The 12,684-nt window shown below is 38.6% G+C and overlaps 1 protein-coding gene across 1 annotated transcript in view; it reads right to left on the bottom strand.

Annotated features, from left to right (window-relative positions):
* LOC132392750 (collagen alpha-3(VI) chain-like) overlaps positions 1 to 12,684 on the bottom strand; it is a 176,841-nt gene that overhangs the window by 50,387 nt on the left and 113,770 nt on the right. Inside the window, exons 27-34 of the mRNA XM_059967060.1 lie at positions 12,141 to 12,203; positions 11,406 to 11,471; positions 11,111 to 11,164; positions 9,497 to 9,532; positions 5,615 to 5,677; positions 5,443 to 5,505; positions 4,225 to 4,287; positions 4,050 to 4,112 (exon numbers count right to left, since the gene is read on the bottom strand). Of these exons, the coding sequence (XP_059823043.1) occupies positions 4,050 to 4,112; positions 4,225 to 4,287; positions 5,443 to 5,505; positions 5,615 to 5,677; positions 9,497 to 9,532; positions 11,111 to 11,164; positions 11,406 to 11,471; positions 12,141 to 12,203 (471 nt within the window). The remainder of the gene's footprint in view (positions 1 to 4,049; positions 4,113 to 4,224; positions 4,288 to 5,442; positions 5,506 to 5,614; positions 5,678 to 9,496; positions 9,533 to 11,110; positions 11,165 to 11,405; positions 11,472 to 12,140; positions 12,204 to 12,684) is intronic.

Below are 12,684 nucleotides of genomic sequence, written 5' to 3'. Positions count from 1 at the left end.
AAGCCTTAAACTGCCTTGACATGCTCTGTTACTACTTCTTTAAAATTTCCAAGAACAATTCTGACTTTTGACTTAGTCAACTTCATTACTCATCCCTGGTAACATCCCAGTAACCCCCTCCCCCCAAACCTTTTTGAAAATTTATTCACCTCTCCTCAAGTGATGGGCCCAGAATATTCCTGCTGAAAGCTATTCAGCAGTTTATTCCTCAGATCAGATCTTCTATCTTTATTGTCTTAAATCAATGTTCCCATTAACAGTTGGCATAAAGCTACTTTTACGTTTATCTGGATAGTGAAAGGAAGGTTCATGAACACAGTATGTGACTCAGGAAAGGGCGCTGAGAGCTGTCAGTGATGCCAAGGGCATGTTTTGAGAAAAAAATCTGGAGTTACAATTACCAGATCTGTTTGTGTTCTTCGTGTATGCTGACAGTTAAACATTTCAAAAGGTCTGCCTGCAGATATTAGAATGCTGTTTGGCTGGATCTCCATGATTCGCCCCCTCTCTTTCATGTACAATAATTCATGCTGAGGTGAGCTTCACAGGCATTTATAACATTCTCAGCTGACTATTGGGTCAGCTATAACACAGCTAGGACTCCTTTATCTGCTTAACACAATAGTTCATCGCAAATGATAGCAGAATACCTGTTTCTTATTATTTTATTCATTAGTTTACACACTGTGAATGTTGTTGGCCTCTGGACCCTGATATAGTGGATTTGAAGCTATATGTCTGCAGGTCTTTCTCTCAAGTACATTAGTATTCCTGCTAGGTTTTTAATAACATTCTGGTAGTTTCACTTATACTTTTTCTTTATTCTAGCTTTAGTTATTTACTTGAATTTAAACTTCACGCCTGTTAATTACTGTGGGATGTAAATGTAAATTTGCATCCTGATAATGATCAAAGCTACTTTGTTGCACCGTCTAGCATCAGAGGACGCTGCTATCTCAGCTGGAATTAATTAAGTCAATTACAGACTAAAACTTGAGTATTAATAAGGCCAATGGTATAAAAGTGAAAAGAATGTTCCTTTTAGAACATCAGAGAATTATAAAATAGAGATATAGTCCATTCTGCCCATTGTATCGATGCCAGCAAAAAATACTCTTTAAAGCAAATCAATTTTACAGCTCTTGCAGATATGGCTCATCAAGTAATTAAGTTTTCATTCAGGTACTTTTTAAAAAAAGACATAATCAATGAGTGTTTAGGCAACTAGTCTCTAATTTTGCATCAGTTAACTAAAATCTTTAGCCCCTTTTACTGTCAGGCAGAATAATCCTTCTTGCACACCCTACACCTAAATTAATCTTCCTCTTAGTCTCATTTGATACAAAGGAACAGCTTCAACTAAACAGTCAATACGATCATAATTCAACGGCCTTGACAAACTCTCCATATATTATCCAACCCCCCCACCCCGAACCCTCCCTACTGACCTCATATCCTTCCTGCAAAGCAGTGACTAGAGCTATATGTATTTTTATATACATCACTTTCATTGAAGCAATTCTGGTGAAGACAATATGATAAAGGATGAATTAAAATGGGCAATTTTGCAGAGCAAGGTGACAGATACATACCTGATGATGAGTTCCAGAAATATTCAGAGGCTATTTCCACTGCTTTTTTTTTCAAAACAGTCCCTCAAACTCTTTTACATTACCCAAGAGAACAGAGGAAGTCTGCTGAAACCAAATATTAAATCTTGTGTATTTCCATTTATGAGTAGGCTAATTAAAGGCTAATAAACTGTTCTCACTCAATTGTGAATGCACAGTAACGGGAAAATGCATGAAATTAAAAGCACTAATGTTATCAATTGAATTATTAAAAAAGAACTTAACTAGGGTGCACTGGGTTGAAGATGGATTTAGAAAGAGTGAAAACACTGTTACATATGGTAAGTGGACAGGAATGTTGGTTGATTTAATAAAAGAAAATCCAATGGACTTTCCAAATGTTGAAAGATATTTGCTGTCATATAAACTCTGTACTGCAGAGTGCTGCAGCTGCCATATAGGGCTTATAAATTATCAAATGCTTTCTATATATAGTAAAAGAATTTGTTCATATGTAGCTGCCAGAGGAGAAAAAATAGCCTTGTGCAGCACACAAAATAAAGGCAGGTTACATGGCAAAGTTGATATTAGAACATACACATGGCAAAGTACCACACCAAAACAGGCCATTCAACCTGCAATGTCTCCGCCGAACATGATGGCAAATTAAACTAAATCTCTTCTGCCAGTACATGATCCATATTCTTCAATTTCCTGCAAATCCCTGTATCTAGCTAAATGCCTCTTACACACCACTATCATATCTAATTACATCACCACTCCTTGTAGTCCATTCCAGCCATTGTAGAAAATAAAACTTGCACCTCACACCTTCTTTAAACTTTCCCATCTCACCTTAAGCACATCTTCTTTGTTGGAGCCAACATTTTCATCCTACTCTTTATCTCATTTTGCTGTGTAAGATACTTGGATTAATTGGTTCAAGGGACGCAGATGTAGTTGACAATGTCAACTATTATTCTTCAAACCAATTCTTTCAGGCTATGCTCAGTCAGAAGTTGAATTTAAGCCAGACCAGTTCAAGATGGCATATTTCTTTCTCTGATGGGAATTAATGAACCATTTGGGTTATTTTTTGCATGACAAACTGCTGGACTCATGTTCATTGGTAATGGGATTACCTTTAATTCCAGTTTTGTGCAACTTAGCTAGTATGTGTTACATACTGGGGATCAAAATGATAGGATAATTTAGGAAAATTACTCTATGAAATCTGTAATATTGTTATCTGAATGTGTCACAGTAAAGGTGATAGGGCTGTCAGTTCATAAAATTTGGGAATTGTTTTTGCTATTCTCTTCTCCTACATAGGGTGCACTGTGACACATTGATGATAGTCCCCAAGATCACCACATCACAAGGTGGGGAAGCAGGTACTTCAGACCAATGGCTCCATCTAAGCTGGATCTACCTGCCTGCGCTTGACCATATCCTCTAAATCTTGGATAGTTATGTACTTGTGTCACTGTCAGTTTGTGAATGGTGTGTGAGTGCAAATTAATTACCCACTGGAGGTAAAGGTCAGATTATGCACTGAACAAAGCTAGCGGGCCCAGGGGTCAGGGGCACAGGAAGAGAATGATTTATGGGAGGTGACAGAGTAATAAACGGAGCCGATGAGGGATTTCAGATTGAAACGTCAGCTGTTTATTCCTGCGTCCATAGATGCTGTCTAACCTGGTGAGTTCCTCTGGAATTTTGTATGTGTTACTCAGGTGTCAGAAGAGATATTCTAATTAGGCTGGATTGGTCAAAGGAATCATCGAACTATACAACACGGAAGCAGATCCTGCAGCCTCCCTGTCCATACAAACCACTGAGCACCTTTCATTTCTAATTCAATTTACAAGCATTTGGTCGTCATCTTTCTATGCCTTTGCTGATGAAGAGGTATACAAATCTTAACTGATAAAGTGCATGAGGGTGATAAAATCAAATGTGGGAGTCACAAACTGGAAGACTTGGGTGCAATTGAAAGGTTAAGTTAGGAACAGCATAAGGGAATAGTCATGGCAAAAGTGAACATGCATCAGGTCATGATAGGAAAGGAGGAGAACAAGAGGTGAAAGTAGGATTAGTGCAAATGGCAAGAGAGAAGGGTAAAGTTATGCAGTTTATAAAGCTAAGTTGAGGGCCAGGTTCAGTCTGACAAAAAAAATCAATACAATTTAAGCACATGATTCTTCCAGAACAGTATCCGCCAATTTTAAAGAGGAAGCAGAATTAGATGAACAGAGAGAGAGTGCAACAAAGTCTAACCGTACAGATCAAAGGAACTCACTGTGAAGAGTCATCAGATGCCATTTAGTAGGTTTTGGGAGTTAACTTGAGCTCTGTTTCTGAGATCCTCTCAACTTCTTAATGATGGATGGTAACACACTAATTTTGTTTTTTGTGCCATTTCCATTTGTGCGGTACACAAATCAGAGTTTCATACTTTGAAGAGACAACATTTACCATTTCTCCACGTGGTCCAGTAGGCCCAATTTCACCCTTATCTCCAGGATTTCCAGGTTCACCCTGCACAAGAAAAGGTTGAACAAAGACAAGATGTCAGCCACCCTTATCTTTCATTAGTTCTTTTCTTTCCACCATGAAATGTTTTAAATGAGGTTCTAAAAGAGGAGCACACCTTTCTTCCATTTAATCCTATTTTGCCCCTTGTACCACTAGGTGCTGGAGGACCAGATATTCCCTAGGAAAGAACAAAGGACATTGTTAACTGAGGGCATTGAAATAAGAGAGCTATTTTTATCATCACCAAAGAAATATATACACTGATCTCCCACTTAGTGAATGGTGGGGCACTGATATGTATGGGAGATCAAAGGAATCTGAGAATACAGATCCATTTGAATGCGACATCACAGATCATAAGGAGAACTTTTAGGAATTGGAAGGTTATGTTGAAGTGATACAAGATGTTTGTAAGGCTGAATTTAGAGTATTGTATGCAATTCTGGTCACTTAGCTATTGTTCAATAAGGGTGTAGAATTGTCATGATTTTGCATTTATTTTGCAGTTTATATTTCCTATGCTTGTTCTCAGTTTTATATCATTACCAATGCAAATGTAATTGCTCTTAATTGTATTAGAGCTAAAGCTGTATTTTCTGCAGCAGTTATCAAGCCACTTATATCTACATAGTTATTTTACAGGTTAATTTGCTATCTGTGTGTGTTGAACTACATATACCTGTCTGGACATTCCCCCCCCCCCCGCCCACTGACTGCTCTTGTGGCTCCTCCCACAGACCCTAGTATAAAGGCAATTGGAGGCACAGCCCCTTCCTCAGTCTCCAGGATGTTGTGTGGTGGTCACTTGCTGCTTGTGCTTCCTTCCAGCCAATAAAAGCCTACCTTAACCCACGTCTCAGAGTTATTGATGGTGCATCACTGTGATGCTGTTATCTCTAGTTTGAATATGAGATGACCACAACTTCCATTTCTTTGTCTGTTTTTCTTTGTTCTTTGCTCTTGCAACATTTAATAAAATGACAGCAATCACCAAGTTTTATGCCTCATTCTTGACTTCCAAAGGACCTGTGTATGGATCAATATCACCAGAACCAACATATCCTTTCCACAATGGCCCTGAGATTTCCAGCATTCATGTTCCCAACACCACAGAAAAGACTGGAAATTCTCAGCTGGTCATATTCCTTCTGGAGAGTGAACCAAGCTTAACATTTCAGTCAGTGACTTTTAACGAGGTGAAAGATCATCAACCAGAATATCAGCTTTACTTCCCTCATTGAATGCTCTCTAATGTGCTGAGTGTTTCCAGCATTTTCTGTTTTTATTTTGGGTTAGGATAAATGCTTGGCAAATCAGCAAGAAAAACACTTACCCTTGGACCACGACTGCCTGTTATACCTTTCTGTCCTGGGGCTCCAGGAGATCCAGGGTCCCCCTAATTACATAAACAGAGATTTTCTTACAATGAATTCCGTATTGTCCGTGCAAGGAAGATGCTGGGAACTGAGCAACAAGAATCGTATGTTATTAAGTACTTTACTTACTTGAATGCCTCTAAATCCTGGTGGTCCTGGAGGTCCAATAGTCCCTGGATTTCCTTTACCGCCCTACATATATCAGATAAAACAAAATACAAATTGAAACATGTGAAAACAATTGAGTTTTAGATGATTTCACAAATCTGATTATATTGATAGTGGGTAAGTAGATTGAAATACTCTTTGAAACCTGTCACTACACAACACTTCTCTTCAGTTTTCTCACACCCATTTCTGAGTTCATTCCATGATTATCCATATGATGTCAAATCATTTCCTTTTCTTGGCCATGGCAAGGAAATTCCTGAAGTACTGAGAATTTGGTTTATCTTCACCCATTTATTGGAAGAGACCAGTAGTGGAGATTTACATCCCTCAACCACTCTTGGAGATCTGCAGACTCTCCAAGAATTATTGAGAAGAATAAGACAGGAGGGTTGAAATTATGAAGAAAAGTACACAGTAAATTTAATAAGTGAATGAGCTGGACAATGGATCCAATGTCAGCTGATGATCACCATGTATAACTGTGTGCGTTTATGCAACGCGAGCTTCAGGATTTTGCGTTGGAGGGAAGGAGAAAGGCTATGGGAAATTAAATAGCTGTATTTGGCAAGACTGAGGATTTCAACAGGCAGTGGAGGTTTGGTGTTACAGAGGAAGACGCAGGCATATTTTGCGATGGAGATATTAACTACATAGTGCCTCAGTTAAGGGAGAATCAAACATCATGACTACAAATTATCACAGTGAAACTGAGATAATTGAGATTAGTGATAGGGATAGAGGTTATGCGGTGGAATGCCCAAAGGTGACAGAGAACTCTGTCACATCAACGTTCAATATGCAGCAAAGCAGTATGAGTGGACAGAATAATGAGAAGGGTCATGCCAGAGGTCTGTTCAATGTAAGCAATGTGTACATGATAGTTGGTTCAGTTTCGAAAAATTATATTGCCACTAGGCAGCATGTAGATCACAAAGGGGTTGGAAGCTGATACTCCTGGAATCGTAGAGTTAAAACAGCTTGTAAGAGGGAAATTGTGCAGAAAATAGGAATTTCTGGTAGGTAAGAATTATTTTATGAAAGCAACAAACACAAAGTGCTGGAGAAACTCAGCAGGTCAGGCAGTATCTATGGAGAGGAATGATCAATTGTCATTTTAGGCCAAAACCCTTCATTAGGACCTCATCTATGAAATCATCTTGTTGGACTAGGTCAATGGAAAAAGAGATATCTGGAAGTGGATGAAGTATACTTGACTTTGTAGAGTGGTCATAAATATTACGTCAGCGTGGCTCTGCACCAACAAGGTAAAACTTTGATTCGGCAGAGACAGAGACATAACTGGAGAAATTCAGACCTGAATCTGTCAGAATAATGAACGTGGATATGGGAAGTGATAACTTCCAAAATCAGATCAAAGGGATCACAGAGTTGTGAGAAGGAGCTGACACAGTGCTGGGGAGAAGAAAGACTACATATCTGTATTATTGTGTAAGGGAATCCTGTACATGCAGCTGTACAGAAGTTCCCTAGTATAGGGTTAGATGCACTATTGTATTGTGTTGGGGGAGGGCTTAGGTCAGAGGTTTGCAGTACAGAATATAACACTGACTTAGTAATCAGAAATCAGCCAGCATTCATTTATTCTCTCTCTGTTCACCAAATTTCTTAACAACCTGTTGACTCTTGAAGGCCCTGATCCTCAGCTGAGATGTGGTTTCACACATTGAGGGTATGGTCAGGAAAAAGGAGAAATAAGTCAGACACAGGCTGTTGGAATCAAGTGAATTTATGGAAGAGTACAACTTACCATGAAGGTACTTAAGGAAATCACAAGGGCATAAATGAGGCAGGAAATTGTTTTACCAGAGAAAATTCAGGAGAATCCACAGATATTTTATATTACAGTAGAAAGAGTAAACAGAGAGAGCATAGGGGCTTTCAAAGACAAAATGAAGATCTTTGTGTGGAGCTGCAGGAGATGGATGTGGTTCTCAATGAATACTTCTCTTGTTTTTACAGTGGAGAAACTCATGAAGTCTTAGAACAATATGGTTAATGGGGATGTCTTGAAGATAGTCGGCATTACCGAAGAGGAGGTGCTAGGTGTCTTAAAACATATAAAGACAGATAAATTTCCAGAGCCTGATCAAGATTATTTCCAAGAACATTGTTGGAAGTTAAGGAAGAAGTTGTGGTATCCCTGGCTGATACGTATGTATCAATGTTAGCGACAGGTGAAGTGCTTTCAAGCTGGAAGGAGTGAATGTCCTGTATTTATTTTGGACTGGCTGCAAAAGCAAACATGGAAGCTGCAGACCAGCAATCCTTTTATCTGTGGTAGGTAAGTTACTGGAGGGGATGCTGAGGAATAAGATATACAGGCATTTGGAAAGGGGTCAGTTAGGGATGGTCAGCATGTCCTTGTGCATGTGAGAGAGGGAGAGACGCTCACACATTTGATTTGAGTTTTTGGAAGAAGTTCAATGAGAGCAGGGCAGTAGACGTGGTCACAATGGACTTCAGTGAGGTAGTTGATAAAATTCCGTGTGATAGGCTGTTGCGGAAAAGTGACATTCCATGGGATCCATGGAGACCTAATTAAATGGTACCCAATTGACGTGATGGTCGGAAACAGGGACCGATGGTGGTTGGTGTTTTTTTCAATTTAGAGATCTGTGATTAGTGGTGTTTGCCATTCGCTGGTGCTAGGGCTGTTGTTAGTTGTTATCTATATCAATTAGTTGGTTGTCAGCAAAATTGTGCTTTCATAGTCAGTTAAGGTTATCATCAGGTATAACAAGAGATCTTGATCAGCTGAATAAGCGGGCTGAGGAATGGCAAGTGGAGGGTAATTCAGATGAGTGTGAGGTGTTTCATTTTGTGAAGACAAATGAGATTAGGACTTTTGCTGTGAATGCTAAGGCTTGGGTGTGTTATTCAACAGAAGGACCTACAGTACAAATACAGGTTCCCTGAAACCTGGCATAACAGGTGGACAGGGTAGTGAAGGAGGCTTTTGTTGTGCTGTCCTCATCAGTCAGGGCACTGAGTGCAGAATTTGGGACAATATGATGCAGTGATATACAATATCGGTGAGGTCACATTTGAAATATTGTGTTCCATTTTGCTCACTCTGCCTTAGGAAAGATGCCATTAAACTGGGATGAGTGCAGAGGAGATTTCTATTACCCAGACTCGAGATCTGAGTTATCAAGGGAGGTTCAGGAGGCTGGGATTTTATTCAAATGAACACAGGAGTATGAGGGATGATATTATAGAGGTGTGCAACATTGTGAGGAGTATAGATAGAGGAATACAGTTAGTCTTTTTTTTCAGGTGTTAAGGAGTGGAGAACTAGAAGGCATTGGTTTATGCTGAGAGGGGTAAGATTTAAAAGGAACCAAAGGGGCAATGTTTTCACCCAGAGGCTGCTCAGTATATGGTATGAGTTGACAAATGAAGTAGTTAAGGCAAGTATTGTACATTGACAACATTTAAAAGCTACTTGGACATGGTATGGCTTTGAGGGGTATGGGCAGAAGCATGCAAATAGGACCGGCTCAGGAAACCATCTTGGTTTACGTGGACTAAGGGGCCTGTTCCCATGCTGTCAAACTTTCAGACTTTATGGCTAGGCTTCTCTACTTCTACAGCTTGGTCACTAATGAAGAGAACGTCATCGTGCACTGCTTCCTCATTCAAACACATTTCTCTCAGCCCAATGTGGTTAGACAAATCCTCTGGAGGATTAACCAATTAATCAGGTCTCCATTCACTGCCATCCAATCTTATCCATCATAGTCTGCTTTGCTTTTGCAGTGTCCAGTAGTTTGTATTAAACATCATTTTGTTAGCAAGAAACAAAAATGCAAACCGTACCCTTTTTCCGGCTGATCCTCTGCGGCCCTGAACTCCCTGTAATGAGAGAACGAGGCTATGTTACTGAAGACACATATCAATAAACAGTCTGTTCTATTAACAAAGCGATAACACACAGTGAAATCAAGCTAATATTACAAAACTGAAAATTTCAGACTTAGTATTTAAATATATTTGGCCTAAAGAAAAGAAGCATAATAATTAAAAAAAGAGACAGAAACAGTAAAATTGAAATTCAGAACTGTTCTTTATTAAATTAGACACCTGCACAATTGAGATAATTAGTTATCATCAGTTAAGCCTGAGAACAGGAAGAAATTACTATTAGAATTATATTAGCAGTGTTATTTTTGATAAAGACAAAAGCTAAACATTACTAAAATAGCTACACTAATATGAAAAGGGAACTAACTTGCTGAATAAACAGCAACCTTCAATGGTAAATTTTCCAATACAAGAATTCAAGTGATAATTTGGATCTGAATGCAAACTGTACAATATTCCGTATGAAATGTCTAGCAATTACTGTCCTTCTTCATGACTGCATGGTCCTGGAGCCGAGGGGATGGAATAATATCTGGGAAATTCACTATAGCTTGGATTTAGTTTTCCTCCATTTATTTAAATAAATAAACAACTAGGATCGCAAAGCCGTAATTTGATCACAAATAATGCATAAGTGAGTTTGATGGGGAATCAATTAGAATCAGGTTTAATGTCACTGGTATATGTCCTGAAATTTGTTAACTTTGCAGCATCAGTATAATGCAATACATAATAAATATAGAAAAAAAAACCTCAATTACATTTAAGTTAAAATAAGTAGTGCAAAAAATAGAAATAATTTTTAATAAGTAGTAAGGTAGTGTTCATGGGTTCAATGTCCATTTAGGAATCAGTTGGTGGGCGGAAGAAGCTGTTCATGAATCGCTAAGTGTGTGCCTTCAGGCTTCTGTACCTCCTTCCTGACAATGAGACAGGAAGGAGGTAACAATGAGAAGTGTGCATGTCCAGGCTGGTGGGAGCCCTTAATGGTAGATGCCATCTTCCCGAGGCATCACTCCTTGAAGATGCCTTAGACACTACGGAGGCTAGTACCCATGATGAAGCTGACTAACCCCGTGGATCACCTTAGAATTTCAAAAACGTAGGCAGACTAAAGGTGCAAGTAACTTACGATTTCCCACAGTTTATTTATCGATTATTTTAAGTAAGTTAAAAATGCATTTCCATGTACATAGCACCTTTCTTAAACATGGGACATAATTATTATCGTAGAGTTGAAATGCCCATTTGTACCGGACAAGCTGCTCAAGTATCTGTGAGACCTTGTCCGAGAAATCAGTTTTGATGAGCATTGGCTGGCAGAGGATGAATACCCCTGCATTTCCTCGATATGTTGCAAGAAAGGGTAATTTCACAGGAAAGAGCAGATCAAAGTCTAATCGGTAAGACAGGACCCTAACATCGCAGCATCTCTTAGCTCTGCCCTACATCAGCTTATATTGTTTCCATTGATCTTCATGTGTTCAAACACATTGAATAAAGTTTATTTTTCTTAAAATAATTATTCCATTACTATGCCAGGTGCTGTGTATGAAGTGGTTGACTTACTTTTTTTCCATTTTGGCCAGGCTCCCCTGGGCGTCCATCATCACCAGTTTCTCCCTAAATTAAATTTCAATCAAACAGTTGCAGTAAATTCACTTTTGTCTTAGAGTTCATTTGGCATTATTGGTTTAATCTAAGTAACAGAAATAGGATCAGGTGAAAGCCATTGGGCTCCTTGGACCGCCTACACCTCTGATCACTTGGTTGTAACTAATTTACTCATGTTAATATCTAACACAATTACACATTAAAAAAAAACACTGGAAAAAAAAACTATTTCAAATAATGTATACGTTACCACCAAGCCCAAGTCACCCCTTTGCCCTTTGAGTCCTCTCTGGTTATTGCTGCTTCCTGGTTCACCCTGTAAGATCACAGTTTCATAAGATTAAACAGTTCCATTCATCACCTTTTTTTAAAGTTAAAACATTATACAACTAAGTTGGGATCATAGCAATAATTCCTAATATTTTCTCATATATAAAACAATTAAACTTCTCTATTTAAATAACAAACAGATAAATTCCATCAGTAGGCAGCAAAATTTTGTTAATTTTCTCAATTCTAGTATGTTATATTTGTTAGTTGGCACAAGAAATTCCACAACTGCAGAAAATATTGTCTCACTTGAGGAACGGAACCTTGAATTTAATTACAAGTTTGTACATTTCACAAGAGTGCAAATTAACTGGATTTCTGATTCTATCTGTGGCAATGAGACTTGCTGTTTGCTGTAAGTTACTCAATAAATAGTTGTAAGTCATATCAGCAGTGCCGTCTGACTTTTCTGAAAGGTAGAAACTGTTGAATTAATAATTTACCGATCATTTTAACTGACCTGTTCTGTTCAAAATCTCTTAAAAATAAACTTAACTAGGTTATTCTATGACTAAACATTGGGACAAATGTATAGTTTGAATTAAATGAATGGATCTTACTTTGGAATGACCTGCCACTGCTATTCCATGTTGTAATAACATGCATGAAAATATAACAGGTGGAGAAAGGGTTTGGAAGCACCTGACTAACTTACCGGATCACCACGATAACCAATATCACCCCTTTCTCCTTTTGCACCTTTGGCTCCTTTTGTACCCTGCAAAGAAAATGGGCCAGACAGTTAAATTTGTAATGTCTTTTCTTTTTCATTCACTCACCTCTAGTAATATCTATTCCAAGATGAGGCAACAAATGCTGCAGGAGCTCGGTGGGTTAAGCAGCACTTGTGGGAAGAGAGGACGTATTGATGCTTTGGCTCACTTGTCCTGGTGTAGGATTTCAACCCCTAAACAGTGAACATTTTTCCTCTCTCCAAGATTGTCTTCGCTCTTCCCTTCTATCTCTTCACTCGACTCACCAATTTCCACCAGCAGGCTGTTTGTTGCTCCAGACCCCAGCATTGGCTGTCTTTAATTTATATCCAACCTGACTTTACATAGCACTATTTATATTTCAATGCATCTCCATTAGTTCTTGTTAACATCTTGTCAGTACTTTTTTTTTACCTTTCTCTTTCAATCACCACTCAGCAGCAGAATGATTATATTACTGAACCTGCATACAACAGGTTGGATACA

This window comes from Hypanus sabinus, chromosome 4 (genome assembly GCF_030144855.1).
Source record: "Hypanus sabinus isolate sHypSab1 chromosome 4, sHypSab1.hap1, whole genome shotgun sequence".
In the NCBI taxonomy this organism is placed as follows: Eukaryota; Metazoa; Chordata; class Chondrichthyes; order Myliobatiformes; family Dasyatidae; genus Hypanus; species Hypanus sabinus.
This window is presented reverse-complemented; position numbering and strand designations above follow the sequence as displayed.